This window comes from Penaeus chinensis, chromosome 28, assembly GCF_019202785.1.
Source record: "Penaeus chinensis breed Huanghai No. 1 chromosome 28, ASM1920278v2, whole genome shotgun sequence".
NCBI classification, from domain to species: domain Eukaryota; kingdom Metazoa; phylum Arthropoda; class Malacostraca; order Decapoda; family Penaeidae; genus Penaeus; species Penaeus chinensis.
Genome location: NC_061846.1, coordinates 13,472,022 through 13,489,521, shown reverse-complemented (window position 1 = coordinate 13,489,521; position 17,500 = coordinate 13,472,022). Strand labels below are relative to the sequence as shown.

The 17,500-nt window shown below is 43.2% G+C and overlaps 1 protein-coding gene across 2 annotated transcripts in view; it reads left to right on the top strand.

Annotated features, from left to right (window-relative positions):
* Nucleotides 1–17,500, top strand: part of LOC125039928 (nucleolar complex protein 4 homolog A-like) — an 83,430-nt gene that overhangs the window by 12,270 nt on the left and 53,660 nt on the right. For both annotated transcript variants that reach the window (XM_047634297.1, XM_047634296.1), the window contains exon 2: nt 13,722–13,824. In XM_047634297.1, the coding sequence (XP_047490253.1) occupies nt 13,722–13,824 (103 nt within the window). The remainder of the gene's footprint in view (nt 1–13,721; nt 13,825–17,500) is intronic.

Here is a 17,500-nt window from a genome sequence, read left to right as displayed (position 1 = left end):
TAAACAGGTGAGACAGGTAGTACTTGTAAGTAGGTTTTTTGTTACTTAGGGGGGGGGTTTGGTTTGCGAAGTTCTAGCTTCGCCCGGGCCTTCTAGATATGGCCCGGCCTGTGTCAGCTTTTTACGGCTATCTCATTGAGTTGTCTGACACTCGGTGCTTACCGTGGCGGCGGGATTGCCAGCAAGCGCTCCTGCCGCCATGGTGTAAGCATTTCGCATAGCCTCTTTACCAGCAGGGCGGCGGTTGTGGGCGGTCCATGTCTCAGGAATTGTGTATGGTTACAATTTTCTAGGTAGTGGACTAGTGTGGCGTTCGGCTCGCCGCAGTGCTTGCAGCACCATTCATCGCGTTCGATTGTTGGGATAATCTGCCATGCACAATGGTAACCTAGGCGCATTCTGTGAAGAATGACTTCGGTACCTCTGTTGCTTACTTCAGAGAGTGCCAGTGGTTCACAGCCTGTGGCGTCTGAGTACCAGCTGGCCGAGGGGGAGGTTCTCGTTTCCTCTCTGTGGAGCTGCCGTAGGAAGGTACGACCGACCAAGGCACACTTCTCCATAAGTAATTTTCGGCTCGGTTTTATTGTCATGGGATTTGGGGGCATACCCCTGCCAGCGACGGCTAGTCTGTCAGCAAGCTCGTTCCCTCTGATGCCGATGTGGCTTGGGACCCAGTTGATGATAATTCTTCTACCCTGAGCAAGAATTCTCTGTGCCATTGTGAGAATCGTGGTCAGTAGGTAGATGTTGTCTGTGGGTGAGCTGTGCTGAAGACAGTCAATGGCTGCCCTGGAGTCTGTGTGTATGACCACATGTCCTTCCCTTAGGGACGCGTGGCCTAGGGCTCCCATGATTGCAACTGCCTCTGCCTGTAGCGAGGAGGCGTTGTCTGTTACCCTCATGGATCGCGTGGCATCCCTAGCTGCAAAGCCGGCGCCTGCAGTGTGGCTCAAGGGATCGACCGATCCATCCGTGTAGTATGTTCTACTACCCGGAGGAGTGATGGCTGCAATGACCCTGTGGGCTTCTGCCTTTAGGCTAGGCATGGGGTATAGGCTCTTTTTCATTGACAGGCTCATTATGTTGAACTCTATCAGGCTCAGTGCCCACGGCGGGGCTTCGGCAAAGTCAGGGTGGGGGGAGTCCATGCCCTTAGCAAGAAGCTGTTCTTTGAGCTGATGGCGTATCAACACCCTGGCTGTATGAGACAGCCAGGAGTTGTTTGCAACGAGCTCGTTGTCTTGTTCGAGGCATCTGACTAATTTTTGTCTTAGGCTTGTGTTCCTGGGAGCCTGGATGACCTTTGACAGGAATTGTGTTGCCGTTAGATCGATTCGTGAGTCCAGGGGTAGAAGGTTTGCCTCCATCAGGAGGTTGAGGACCTTCGTCCACCTCGGGGCACCCAGAATGATCCTAGCAGCTTCATTTTGGACTGTTTCTAATTTGTCTGTGTGCTTTTTCTTTGCAGTAATTAGAGCGACTGAGGCATAGTCCACAATGGGCCGGACAGCATGTACATAGAATGATCTTAGTACTTTGTGTCTGGCCCCTATGCGTCTCCCAGTCATTGCTCTCATGACGGACAGTCTTGCTTTGGTTCGGTCAACCAGGTACTGGACCTCCTTATGGAAGGAGAGGGTCCGGTCTATCCTTACCCCAAGGTATAGGTAGTCCTTGACCCATTCTAATTCCACTCCCTGGATTTTCAGTCTTGTGCCTCGAACTCTCTGTCTCAAAGCCATGGCTTTGGATTTGGCAGCAGAGATCTTTAGTCCTGTCCTACAACACTCCTCTGACACAAGGTCCAGACAACGCTGGGCTTTATTCTGGCTGTGTGGTCCAGTGGAGGAGATAGCGAGATCGTCTGCATATGAGATGATCTGGCACCCCACTGGGAGGTTTATGTTGAGGATGCAGGACATTAAAGTGTTGAATAGGGCTGGACTGAGAACCCCACCCTGTGGCGTTCCATTTTCGAGCGGCATGTGCTGCGATAGGTGACCCTGGAATTTGACATTGGCAGTCCTGTTCCTGAAGTAGTCACCTATCCAAGCCAAGAGCTTTCCTCTGATTCCCTTCTAGATCAGGCTTTCCTGAATGGCAAGCGGACTTGCCAGTTCAAAAGCCTTCTCCAGGTCAAGGAATACCACCACAGCTGGGCCCTTGCTGATTGTGCTTAAGAGCGTGGCTATGCTGTGTGCTGTGCCCATGCCCCTTGTGAACCCGTGGAGGTGTTCGTGCGGGGGTCCCGTTTTCCATTGAAGCCGGTTTAGTACCATCCTCTCAGCCGTCTTGGCCAGGCAGCTGAGCAGAGAGATGGGGCGGTACTTCCCCGGCTCCTTTGGTTTTGGGACGGGAACTATGGTAGCCCTCTTCCAACTCTGGGGTAGAGTGGAAGTTTCCCAGGACTTGTTGATGAGTTGCAAGAGTGCACGCTCACCTGCTAGTCCTAGGTGGGAGATAATGGGGTACGAGATCCCATCAGAGCCCGGGGCTGTGTTGGAACTGGTTTTATAGGCTTTCCTTAGTTCCCTCAGAGAAAAGATAACGTCTGAGTTATCGGGTTCGGCTGCCCTTTCTCTGATCTGAGCGTGTCTGTCTGGCTGTAGACGCTCTTGTCTTGCCCTCAGCTCGGCTGGCAGACTGTTGCTGCTCGTTCTCGCAGAGAACTCGTGCGCCAGTCTGTTAGCCTCTGCTTGGGGGTCGTGATGGGTGCACCTCGGGGCTGAGCGGCTGGTAGCTCGCTTGACCCGTTGCCACAGCTCTGAAAGGGTGGTTTGGTGGTCGAAGGACTCACACCATTCCAGCCACTTTTCCTGCCTGACTCTGTTGGCAGTTTCCTTGGCATCTGTGACAGCTTCCCTTAGGAGGGATAAGTTGTCAGGGGTTCTTTGCCTTCGGAATAGTTTTTGGCACATGTTCACCCTGTGGTTGACCTCCCTGATCTCGTCATTGAAGTACCAGGCGTCTTTGTGACTTCTGGACCCAGGCCGAGTTTTGGGTATGGTCTGTGAGGCTGCTTCATTAATGGCGTTTAGCAGGCTGGCTTCGAGCACTTCCACATTTTCGCTTTGTGGGGGATTGTTGCATCTCAGACAGAGGGCCAAGGCGTTTTGAAACGCCTGCCAGTTGGCCTTGTCTGTTTTCCATCTTGGATTCTGTAGCCGCTGTTATCAACATCGGCATGGCGCTAGCTGCTGGAATCAGCATCACGTGTATAACCTCTGTAGCCACTGCCATTACCATCGGCATGGCGTAGCTGCTGGCATCAGCATCACACGTACATCATCCCCTCGAGGACTTGGTTGACGTTTTCCTCATGGGTTGCGATAAGGATAATGCCATAGCCGTGCTCCTCCGTTTGTATATGTGCTGAATTAGGCCTTGTCCCTAGTGTTGACGTATATATGGAAGGAAGGTTGTCTCACGAAAGGGGGCCATCACAGGTTTGTAGAGCAGTTTGAGAGTGAATACTGGCTCGACAACACGTACATAAGGACCGATCTGAAGACTTCTGTTAAAGGCCTTGACTGTTCCCACTATGCGTATGTATCATACACATTCATGTATAGATATAGACTAGTGTCCGTATATGTTGTTGTTTACCTTAAGCAGTAGGATATAGTGATATTCTTAGCAACCAGTAAAATGTATTCATTCTATAGATATAATATTATAAGTACTGATATAATCTCGTTAGTGAATCTAAGTTGAATTGTAACATTAACTATGATTATCATTGTATTATTATTGTATTGAGTATAATTGATATTATATTGATTATGTATTGATTACAGGTTTGACCGCATTCCAATAAATCGTGGAGCGAGTTCTACGCAGTGGTATCAGTCACCTTGAGTTAACACAAATAATCGCAGTGGCCAGGGTGAGGTCTAGGACCCCTCCTCTGATGTGCGTTGGCTCTTGGGTGTTGAGGAGCGCGATCTCAGGGAATGTCTCTAGCACGTCGGCTATATGATAGCCGGCCGCATCCGGTGCCCGGCAGGGAGCCAGGATGGGGTGGTGTGCATTGAAGTCTCCCCCTATGATCACTCGGTCGTGTGCAGCAGAAGCACAGACCTGGCTGATGTCTAAGCTTCTACAGCGTGGCCGGCTGTACACATTGTACAGTTTGAGGGGCCCCCCGGCCAGGTGAACCTCGACGGCAAGGGATTCAACATCGTCTCCACAGTGCGATGCATCGGCTATTGCGGAGCAGGGGATTGTTGCTCTCACAAGGGTGATCAAGCCTCTCTTGCCAGGTGTTCGTGGCAGTGTGAAGGCATGGTACCCTGAGAAGCGAACAGTGTCCACTGTTAATGTCTCCTGGAGCATGACAATGTCAATGTTCCTTGATCGCACTACTGCTTGGAGAAAAGCGTTCTTTGCAGAGAAGCTATTGATGTTCCACTGTAGGATGCTTAGATGGTGTGTCATGATGTTACTCAGTGATAGTTACATCAGAGACATCGTCGGAGTCTGACAACTCCATTGCGAGGTCCTCGCTGGTTGAGGGCTCCTCGTCTGTTGTCAGGCTATCCTTGGGTCCACTGGGGGGTGGAGAGCTTTGGTAGCTCTGACTTTGGTTGGTTCGGCTTTTCTCTCAGGCTTTTTCTTGGCTGGCCTTGCCTGGGCAAGGTCAGTGTGATCTGGCTCTGGCTACACAGATTCAGCCTGTTTTGGCTCTGCCTGTGAAGGCATGGCCTGGTTTGGAGTGGGGAGGGGAGTCTCGTCCTGGGGTGAGGGTGAGGCTGGTTTTTCTCTAGCCAGCTTTCTTCCCTTCAGGGCTGTGACAGTCTGGGTCATTGCCGTCATGGCGACCGAAACTGCCTTCTCGGCCTCCTCACTCGACCTCCCCAGGGCTGTTGCTACTGCTGTGACAACAGCAGTTAACAGGAGAGTCATATCGTCCTCGTCAAAGAGGAGATGATCATCTGTTGGGGAGGTTTTTGTGGTGCTCTTAGAAACTTTTTTCTTTAGTTTCTTTTTCTGCACCTTTGGCATTGTCGGAAACTCCTTTTTGTTGGAGACATCCGGTGTCGGCTGGGGGGCGGCTTCCTTCATCTTAGGAGGTCGGGGGGCCTTTTCGCTTTTGTTCCTTCCCCAGACATGGGTGCCCGGTGGGGCAGGAACAAAGTCTGATCGGTTTTGAGCAACCTCTTGTCGCCTGAGGGCCGCCTTTTTCCTGACAGAGCAAGTCAGGCTCCAGGCATGATGCTTCTTGGCACAGTTGGGACATTTGGCTGTTGTGTCCCTCTTTTCCTCTTTGTATGCCTTGAGGCATACCTCTGTATTGTGTGCCTTGCTACAGACACCACATTTAGGCTTGGCTGTACAATTAGCCTTGTGGTGACCGTATTTCTGGCACTTGAAACACCGAAGTGGTTCTGGCACATACGTTCGAAGGTTGTAGGTGCCCCAGTTACCCAGATCAAGGGTAGTGGTTGGGGCACCTTTCATGGTCACCAGGACTTGCCTGGTTGGGGTCTTCCCCTTCGACATTCGGGAAGCCTGCACGACCTGTGGGTGTGAAGCGATCAGCTCCACATCGAACGAGACTGAGAAACCAAGTAGCACCATCTTGGTTCTCTTTTCCTCGGGACTTAGTGGGGAAAGACTCACTTTTCTCCCATCAGTTAGCTCCTTCGTTTCCCGGAGGAAATTTAAGGTAGCTTGATCTTTGGGCATTATGATCATGCCCTGATCTCGGGCGACCCGGATCGACAACCGGATTTTCCGTTGCAACCCCAATGCCCTGACCAATTGGTAGGCATTGTCGAAGCCTTCGGGTTTAGCTGGCACTTTGAACTGGGCGAAGCGTTTAGGGGGTCCCGACTCTTCATCAGAGTCAGTATCCGGCCTCGGACGCTTCGGCCCGCCCTTTCGGCTTTCGGGCTTGTTTGAGGAGGCAGGAGCTGATGCGGCTGGTTCAGCCTGTTCTCCCCTCTCAGTCGGGCTATCCTCTCTCAGGGGCCTCCCTGGCTTAGCTGCTGGCCTGGAGAGGCCAGCTCGCGAGTCAAGATCTTTGACTTTTCGGTGGACAGACCCATTGGCTTCGGTCTTGTCCACCTTAGCAGCAGGGGTGACAGTGTCATCCTGTGCTTGGGGCTTTCTTTTGCCACCGGAAGGCACATATGCCTTCATGGTGACTACCGTGGTCTGGGCCTTGCGCGGTTCGTCAACTTTAAGTTCAGTCTGTGGGGGGTGTTTGATTATTTTTTCCATGAATTGGTAAGTGCTTCATCCTCTCACGCCCCTACCCACCACGGAGTCCAACAAGGGGAAGCTGAGTGTCAGAACCAGTGTCTAACAGCAACAGGAGTGATGAGAGGATATACACAGCCAATAGCCATTGTGACGGCACTCACGGACTATTGTGAGTGCCAATGGCGGCATGACTGCTTGACCCTAGCCTCCTGGGGGTGACCAGCCGATTGACCGTGACCGGGCCGGGATCAGGCCGCCTGTCTTGCTGGAATAGAGGACCAAAGAGGCGTGTTGCTAGCCGCAGGGCGTACTCGTTCACGGCATCGCTCAACCTCCAGGACTCCCGTCTCCACAGCGCACAAGGCTGCCACGCACGGCAAACGCGTGGGTAGGTGTAAACCCCTGGGGAGAGACCAGAGGGGATGCCCTTCCACCTACGAGATTTGTTACTTAGTACTTGTGGAGCCATCTATGTGTAAAGGCAATAAATTAAACTCTCAGTGGCCATGGCATGTATGTACATGCTATCCCTGGCAGTTTTGGATTAACATAACAAGTCACACACTTTTTGGACCACAGCAGCCGGCACCAAGATCTAATGGTTGAGAGGTTAAAACACTTTACATATATTGTAATTGTTTAACAAAATGACTCAAGCTACACTCATATATGGCTAGACATTCACTTAATAAGTTAAGCAGTGTACTGTCACTATAGCAACAGAGTTGTTTATGTAATGTAGTGGTTACAAGCCTTTGATTGCGGGCATTGGCCAAGAACTCTGCTGAATATTTTATTAGAGGAATTGAATTTTATGGTTTCTTTTTCTGTATAACAATATATTTAAAAGAATCGAAATTTACTGTAAATGAAAGAAGATAAAGGAGATTATGAGAATGAAATAAGTTTAAATATAATTCATAAATCATCATTCCAAGAACAATATCTCTATATCTTTCAAAATGGAAAATGTACTTACTATTCAGTGAAATAGAAAATTATTAAAGTGGAACAGTCTGAACTGATATAATAATGATGAAAAACAATAATCCTTAACAAATACAATGAGCATCAGTAATAAGGCAGCAATTAGCAACTGCTAGTGATGCTATGCTTGGCACTCTGGCAAAGGCCATTAACTCTTCTATATGTATATTCCAAGGTCTAACATTGATATAATCTTACAAAATAAAGTTTAGATCTTGGACAGAATCTTTGAGACAATAATTCCCCAGGGAGAGATCTACAAACATTATCTTGCCAGAATACGCTTGGAACATGCTTGTTGGTATATGCTGTATCATCGCAAGTATGTCATATTGAGCCATTCCATTTCATTAATCTCAGTTTTCTGATTTTATAGTTTATAGTACGAATATATAATAATCATACATATTTCATTGTTGCAGGAACAAACAATCTGAGATATCTTCATGCAGTTATTGAATATTGAAGTATTTGTCATTAGTAAAACTAAGACAGGTAACAAGTATATGTTTATATCAATACCTCTCTCTATTTATCTATATGAATTTGGTATTTGATAAGCAGATAAGATTATATCATAGCAATTATGGGACTATTCATTCTAAACAGTTTTAAACAAACAAATCACTTGAAGAAAAATTTAATTTCAAGTAAATATATGTCATATATTACATACTGACATTATTAGAGAATATGTGTATTCATTGTCTTCAATGAATATATTATCTATTACTGGGAGATCTCTTGAGATTTTATTTTGCTTTTTAACTAATTCAACTTTGTTTCTTCTTTTTGGTGTTACTATGGTGAATTTAGTTATTAACAGTTGTTATTATTATTATTACCATTGTTATTACCATTATCATTAATATTATTGTCTGCATTATTATTATCATCACTATCATCATAATGATAATAATAACAAAAATACTAATGACAGTGGAATGATGATAATAATGATGATAATGACAATAATTAATATGATTATCAGTAGTATTACTACAACATCTACTGTTGTTATTACTATTATTATTTATTTATTTATTTTTTTTTTTTAATCATTACTATATGCATCTTTGTTATTAGTAGTATTATCATTATTGTATGGAAAAGATTATATCAGCCAACAGTTCTTGAAGGCAGAAACAATTTTTCAAAATTTCTAATAATATTCCTCTGTTGATATTGTATATAGTGACTTTTATTTTCAACTTTATAAGATTGTATATATGGAAATGGGTATATTGATGATAACATTTTAATTTAGTGATTTCCATTTGTTTTGTGTGGTATGTGTTTTGATGCAAGTCAGAGTTGCCAATTGGAAGGTGTGTCACTGTTTTAGGGGTACTATATATGCATTTAGAAGAAAATGTTGTGCTTTGTAAAAGAGTTACGGTAGATATATTGATTTGAAACTTTTCTTGTAGTAGATACTTGAGTTTAAGCATAGAGTTTTTCAGGCTTGACATTTATTAGAGCCATTTGTGTGAATTAGCAACACTGTTCAGTCCTTAGCAGTTGTATTAAGTAGTGAACATTGCAGTTCTTGGTCTTGGAGCAGGAATTCTTGACCAACTGAACCCCTGCTTAAAATTCTGTAAGTCCTTATTTACTGTGGCCATACCTAGGAATCCACAAATATTCCTGTATGAACCAAAATCCTTTTTAAGATGGGCTTTTCCCATAGACCCCAACTTAATCACAATATTTCTCTATTGGCAGCCAATCACTTACTTAATGAGGAACATCTTTTATGAGTTATTCTTTGCCTGTGCTGGTTATTTCATTGATTATTTCATGCATCAGAGAATTTAGTTTTTCCCTTTCTCTATGGTTTTCCTTATCTTAGCTTTTTCTTTTTGTGGTGTGACATCCATGTCACCTGAATCTAATAGGTTGACATGAGTCTGCTGATACCAAAGTGAATGGATTTTAAGATGTGGAATGGTTCTACAAATATATTGGAAAAACATTGTATAAACCCCTTTGTGCCCCAGGAACTTTATCCTCAAAATATGGGAATAGATATCTGAGAAATTGTGTATATGTATGTGAAGAAGGTAAGCAGTCATCTCTTGCTGACAGTGCCCTAATTAGGACTAGCACTCCTAAACCCCTACCCTGGAACACAAACATCATATATTCATGGTAATATTGAGTGTAAGACCAATCAAAAAGAGGGTATACACCAATCTGTGAGATCAATCAATCAATCTATGGAGTTGATGCAGACTTGGGTATATAGCCACCCTTTGTTTTCAGCTGTCAGGGTCCCTCATGGTGAGCCACCAGGCAGCCCCTTGGCTTAAGTCCACTTCATTGTGACAGGTTTGGCAAATTTGCCCAAGCCACAACTTCCCAGGTCATCTCACAGGCTTCCTCCACTCAAGAGTTCTATCCCAGTCTCACAGTGTAACCGTAAGGTGGACAGACACATGGTCCTGCCAAGTGTACCACATTATCCAGCACAAATTCAAATTCAAATTTAAATTCAAGTTTTTTGGTTGGAGATATTTCTAATATTTTCTGGTAGTTGGTTCCAGATCACCAGTCCTCGGATTTGCATATTTCTTGCCCCGGTTTCTGTATTCGATCTTTTGATATATAAGGAGTTATTTTGCCTTGTAAGGACACCTGTTATGTTACCTGTTGTTTGTATAGGTAATAGCCGATTTGGGTAATTTCCTTGTATTATTTTATGGATCAGAATACACGTGTCATATTTGTGTTTCTGTTGTACTTTTAGCCAATTTAGTTTGTTTATATGTGGTGTGATGTGGTCATATTTATTTAAATTTCCCAGTGCTACTCTTGCCGCGAAGTTCTGTAGTTTCTGTGTCCTTTGTATTTGTGTTTTGTTTGTGGAGCCCCAGATGTTAAGACAGTAGTTAAGGATACTAAGTGCTAGTGTTTGTATAACAGCAATTCTTGTTTCTGTGGGTATTTTATTTTTTATATGATTCAAGTATATCAGTGTGCCCATTACTTTTCTGTAGATGTGATCAATGTGTGTCTCGAATGTCATGTATCTGTCTATGTGTACCCCTAGGTTGTTTACTGTTGTGTTGGGTTTGATGAAGCAACCTTGGAAATCAATAACTGTATCTGTGGGTATTTTTGCTATGTTCTGACGGCTGCCAATGAAAATACATTGTGTTTTTTGTGGATTTAGTTTCAGGCCATTCATATCGAAGTAATTTTTTGCTTCTGTTAGGGTCTGTTTAGTCTTTTCTATCAACTCATTTAGATTGTCTACAGAGGCAGCGTGAAGAAATTGAGAGTCGTCGGCGTACTGAACAAGAAGACAGTTTTTTGCAATTGATGACAAATCATTTATGAATATAGTAAATAAGATTGGGCCAAGGATTGAGCCTTGTGGAACACCGAACGAAACTGATTGCATTGATGATACTTTTTCATGGATTTTGACTGATTGAGTTCTCGTGGACAGGTAACTTTTGAACCAGAAATTATCAATTTCGTGATTTGTTAGTTTGTTTACAAGTAATTCATGGCTGACACTGTCAAAGGCCTTCGATAAATCACATAGAGTGAGCAAATTGATCTGGTTATTGTCTATATTATTATATATTTCATTTGTGACTTTTAGTAATGCTGTTTCGGTTGATAATTTATTCCTAAAACCGTGTTGCGTGTTAGATATAAGGTTATTCGCTTCTAAAAATGTTGTTAAGGACAAGGACCTATTAAAAAAAGGCATCAAGAAGTGACTCCAAGGAATGAGAGAGCTTCTAGGTTTCACTTTAATAAAGCAAAACTGGCAGTATCAGTATTGAAGACACACAGGTACTGACATCTCCAAATATTCTAGTTGACTGAGTTTACAGGCCAATTTGTCCACTAACTTCCTGGTCTGACAGCCCAAAGTCAAGGTATGTAAAGCTCTCTGTGATGTCAATGTCCTTGCCTAAGAGACTTCTGGACACAAGGTCTTCACTTCATTCCTAAATACATTAAAAGCTGCCACTATAGATTCCAGAGACTTAAAAGGGATAGCAACATTGTCATCAAAGTCAAGGTTGGTGACCTTACTATTACCTTACTGTTACCCCACAGTGACTTTGAATAGTAGCTCTACCCATTATCCAGTCTTTACAAGTGTTGAAAAGTGTTGGTGTGAGAACACAACCTTGCCTCACCTCTGAATTAACAGAAAAGAAGCTCGACACGTCCCCACCACAGTTTACAGAACTTTCAGTACCTGTATAAGTCTCAGGATCTTCCAAAGTGATTTCTGATGCACTGAGTCAAATGCCTTCTTGAGGTCAATGCAAGCTACAACCAGCCCATGTCGAGCTCATGGTGGTTTTCCACAGTGACTCGAAGTATTAGGATATGGTTTGTTGTGGACTTGCAAGGAGTGAATCCAGATTGCACTGGTCTGGCATGAGAAATTTTTGCTGGTGATGATGATTATTGGTAATGGGGACAGTTGGAAGCAGTTGGAATGAACACTTTTCAACCACTAGCAACTGTGTGCATGGACACTATGTCCATGCACACAGTTGCTAGTAGTGTATGGTATGGTAATTAGAATATTGAAAACTGAATATGAAAATATGACACAAAATAATAAAATAATATGATGCTAGTTATTCTTACTGTTATTGCACAGTGTGTAAACTACCTGGAGAGATAATGTGGATTCTACTCAGTGAAAACAGTATTATCATCTTCATAGAGTATAACAAATAAGAAATATATATATAGGCCTTGGAATATGGAAAGATAGCAAAACAAGCATCTTTAAAAAGAGGCAAAAGCACTGGAAAAAGGAGGCAAGAAGTCTCAGTACAAGTGTTCCTATAGGTTAGGTTTACAAGCCACACACCTGTTAGAGTGGCCACTCAAGAGAGGCTAATACTCAGAATTTGGTCCACTCTTGCACTGCAAGGCACCTGGATTTGATAGGTAAAAGGTCACCAGTGAATATCCATAGTGCATACCATAGTGCATACCATATTTTTGCTGTGATTATAATTACTACTACAACCACTACTACTCATTGTTGTTAATCAGATGATTATTAGTCTACATAATCATCTGATAGTTTCTTCTGGCAAAACCAAATGAAAGAAGAGGTGGTATAACATTTTAGAAAACTGAATGTGTCTTGGTCTGGGAGGGTGGAGAGCTGTTGGCAACTTGCATGCCTAAGAGTATATGCTTATCTCTGAACAAATGTATTTATCTTGATTCAGGTTAATATAAACATCTCTCCAGTGATTTTAGTCACTGAGGACTCAGCAGTGAGGTTTGATAGAAAAAAAAAAAACTCTGATGGGCACTGAGCACCTGGCTGTAGATATTTCTTTAAATAAAGTACTTATAATTGAAATATTTTGACTACTTTTAGAATACTTTACTTGTTATGATAAAGATAAGATATATGAGAATGACTCAATTTGGTGAGAAATTAGGCAGTAACATTCATTTCTAATTTTTAAATGATCATACCCCCCATGTTACATATATAAAAAATATATATATATACATATATATATATATATATATATATATATATATATTTATCACAACATCTAAAATAAATCAGATTTAGGTGAAAATGCCTGGGAATATTGCTTTTTTACAGGCAGCTAAGCATCTTTGCTTAGATATTGTGGATAGGGTAAAGGAATTAAATGTAATAAGTGGAAAAGTGACAAATATTGTACATCCAATATTGGATGTACAATATAAAAAGAAATGCCAGCATACCTTTGTATATGTGAACATTTCAAAATACTTTGTATGGGTCAGTAGGTATACCAGCCTGAAAATAAAAATTATTGGGTATTGATGATGCTGTGTAATTTAATGTGTGGTGACATACATGTATGTGTACATATATGTATATATATAAGTGTTTATATACATGGTTCTGGTTCACAAAAAAATGTAAGTAACACAAAGATAGATATTTACCTATAAAATTTCAATACAATGTATTGCATACCCCCTTGAGGACTCTCTTTTGAACTCTTTTTGTTTGTTACATTCGATACACAATCTTATGGTGCTGCCATATGGTAATTCTCAGTATTTTAAAGAGCACCAAATTTTGATTTTTAAAACCCATATGTTACCTTTAGCATAGCTTAAGCACTCACTCATTAAAATTAGACAAGCCTATGGAACAGTCCCAAGTCAGTCCCAAGAGTTGGCAAGCATCACAATGGCAAATCTTGTTTGCAAATTAGATTATATTTTTTAAGGGAACACATTTTTTTCAGATGAGATGCGATGCTTGTGACATTAACTTATTGAACTAGGAATTAGGCACCTTTTCAAGTGATCATTATGAAATGGCAAGCCTTCCTTTACTTTGGTTATAGGCTAATGGTTATTACTTCTATTGCATATTTCATAAGAATTTTATTTTTTTTAGTTTTCATTCTATAATTTACAAATAATGTCCATGTCCTTCCGAAGTAGCTAGGCTAAGACCTGCATTTTTTTTTTTTAATCTTCTGTTACTAACTATAGATTTTCCTCCATTCCAGGACACTAAAGTTGAAAGCCTAACATCAGCAATTGAAGCCTTGTGCGCAATATTTATACAGCTTCTCATTGAACAGGACATAAAGGTTCAATCAAAAGTACCAGGTAATGTAATTGTGAGAAGTGCTAATTATAGACATAGGTCCACATCCATTTACATTTAAACATATGAATTAATATTTATGGATATTTATTGTACATTTCCATAGATTCATGAAAATCAAAGAACTCAAGGAAAATTTGGAAGAACTAGAAACCAAGATTGGCAACAGTAATCAAATTGAGGCAAAAAATCTGCAAGAAAAAGTTGATAAAGTAATTAAAGTACAGGAAACTGTTAAGTAGATTGAAAGTAATTTGACAAGCAGCCAGTCTCAAATAATGGAAGAGGCAAAAAGATGACAGCTACATATGACAAAGTATCTGAAGTAAAGAAACAGTAAATGAAATGGAAAAAAGGTTAAAAAAAGCCATCAAGATCACAAAGAAAGAAATAAAAACACCAGAAATATAGCAAATTTGGCTGATGTAAACAAGGACATAGTCATATTGGGACATGAAGAAGACTTTGCAAAATTTAGAATATTTAGAATACCAAGGTTTTCTACATTCAGGAGGGTTTCCCAAAGAAATATTTAAGGCTTCTATAATTACCTCTCTTGTAATTGTACTTTCCTTTTCTTTCCTTACTTACAATGAGATTTTCCTTGAACAGGCAGTATTTCAACTTAGTACTCCATATCCTTAACGTTATCTTTATGCTTTGCAAATATTAAGTCAAGCATAGACAGTTTATCAAGCCCTCTTACGCTGGTGCAATCTGTTACATTCTGGAAGAGAAAAAATTAATTTATGACTTCTAGTAATTTTGCATTCCACGAATCTGGCTGAGCTCTGGGATCAAAACTTTCCCTGTCAAATTTGCTATTAAAATCCTGTCACAAGAATTTCTTTTGCATTAGTTTCTGAAAATTGTAGCACTTCTTCTAGGCTCTTTAACATTTCTTGAATAAGTTTTTGGTAATATTATTGTGACCACACTGATGTATGAGGTGGCATGTACTCTGTGGATATTATTATATTTACTACATTTGTTTCTCCCTCAATTTCCTGTAGTTCTGCTATGGGATCTTGCTGAATCTCTGTCTCCTTTATTATAATTACTTACCTTGTTTATATTGCTAACCACCTCCATTTCCATTTGCCCTCTCTTTTCTCCAAATATTGTACTCTCCGAGTCCAAATGTTACATCGTCTATGGAGAGATCCAGTTTAGATTCAGTGATGCATATTGCATTTGGTTTATTGCTTTCAATAATTGCATCTAGAGTACTAACTTCAAACATAAACCATCTATATTTGTAAAAACTATTTCTATACCCCTTTGGCTGCAAAGTTAATGATTGTCTGTCTCTGCATTGGAAACTAGGTACCTTGCGGTCCTAGGCTGAACTGTGGAGGCTCTTGGAGCAGCAGGAGGCCCTAAAGGTACGGAGCCATGGCCCACCAGCGTGTGGATACGCCCTGGCTTCGTCCCTCTGGGTTGGCAACCGCTGGGACTCGGGTGGGGAGGGGGGGTTACCCGTCATCCCATCTGGGTCCCAGCGGCCGCCAACCTGGCGTGATGCTTGTGGGGGAAAGCCCCAGGGAGCCCTGCAGGCAGATTATGGGACCTGCAGCCAACCAGCCTCCTCTATGTGGGGCGGCGTCAGTAGGGGTGGCAGAGGTGGCGCCCACCCGGAGTGACTGCCCGAGGTTAGACCTCAGGTGGACTGTCAGGGGGAGGGCTTGGAATGCCCGTTCCTTGCGACAGGATGATCGGTTACCACTACTGTCGAGGGAATTGAAGCAGCTGAGAGTTGAGGTGGCTGCTCTCTCGGGGAGAAGACCTGGCAGCGGCATGATTAGTGTGGGTGGCTACACTTATTACTGGTTGGGCTGCAGCGATGGCCACCATCTCCAGGGAGTAGCCATAGCCATCTCCAGCAGACTTCAACCCTCGGTAGTAGAGGTCACTCCAGTCGATGAGCGTATTATGGTATTGAGACTGAAGGTTTCATTTGGCTTCATGTCTCAAGTTTATATACATCCTACGGATGTATATAAACTTGAGGTGAAAGAGATGTTTTATGCCAAACTTGCATCTGTGGCAGACAGTTGTCCTCAGAGAGATATTCATATTGTTCTGGGCGACTTCAGTGTGGTATCCGGCTGCGATCGAGCTGGCTACGAAATGTCTGTCAGTACTCATAGCTCAGGAGCTGATGCTGGCAGCGAGAATAGCCACCTTTTCCGTGACTTTACTAGGTCCCAGAAATTGAGGATTTCTGGCTCCTGGTATCAGCGTTCTGACCCGCATCATTAGACTTGGTAAAGCAATACGGGTAGTGTGGCCAAAGAGATCGACCACATCCTCATTAGCACTCAGTAGAGGATCCTCCAGAACTGCAGGGTGTATCGAAGCGCCAAGTTCTGTGGAACTGATCATAGATTAGTTGTGGCTACTCTGGTGCGCAGGACTAGGTCACTGTTGAGAAGGGATAAGGAACAGTTTATCAGTAATCTTGCAGAGGAGGTGGAAAGCCATTTCTTAGTAAATGACCTTCGTCCTGCCTACTAAGCCCGGAGAAAGCTGAACTCCAAGCCCTCCTCATAGACGACTGCAGTCCGCTCAGTAAGTGGCCTGATAATCTCAGATCCTGATGGGGCGTGTGCGTTGGGCTGAGTATTTTGAGCAGTTGTATAAGGTTGATCCACCAACAGTTAACTTGGATGCTGGTAATGTTGAGATTCCTCTGCCAGACCCACCCAGCAGCGAGGATCCACCCTCCCTGACTGAAGTCAGGGGGGCGATCTCCAAGCTGAAGAGTGGTAAAGCAGTAGGTGTTTGTGGCATCCCAGCTGAATTGTTAAAGGCTGGTGGAGAACCTATAGCAAGGGGCTTGCATGCAGTCCTGTCTGCCATTTGGCAGACTGGTACCTTTCCCCCTGACCTGCTGAGGGGTGTGGTCATCCCTCTCTGGAAGGGTAAAGGGGATCGCTGGGACTGCAGCAATCACCAAGGCATTACACTACTCAGTGTACCAGGAAAGGTACTCGCGCACATCCTACTGAGACGTATCAGAGACCACCTGTTGAGGCACCAAAGGCCAGAGCATTCTGGATTCACTCCTGGTAAGTCCACAGTAGACTGCACTATCACCGTCATGAGTTCGGACGTGGGCTGCATAGACCTCAAGAAGGCGTTTGACATGGTGCATCGCGAATCACTCTGTGAGATCCTGAGGCTAAGAGGAATTCCAATAAGGATTATTGGACTAACAGCAAATCTGTATACAGGCACTGAAAGTGCTTTAAAGTGTGGTGGGGGCCTGTCGAGCTTCTTCCCTGTTAGTTCAGGCATGAGGCAAGGCTGTGTTCTTGCACCAACACTTTTCAACACTTGCATGGATTGGATACTTGGTAGAGCTACTGTCCAAAGTCACTGTGGAGCAACTCAGGGCAATATCAAGGTTACAGACCTTGACTTTGCTGATGATGTTGCCATTCTCTCTGAATCTCTGGAAACCCTAGTGTCAGCTCTTGATGCATCCAGGATTTTGGGGGTCTACTAGGAGACTCTGTGCAGTCGGTATGTGCTTGTGGTGAAAACAGCGAAGTCACAGAGAGCTTTATATACCTCAGTAGTGCAGTTCACGACTCTAGGCTGTCAGACCAGGAAGTCAGTAGACGGATTGGCCTGGCAGCAGGGGTCATGAAATCTCTCGACAAAGAGTATTTG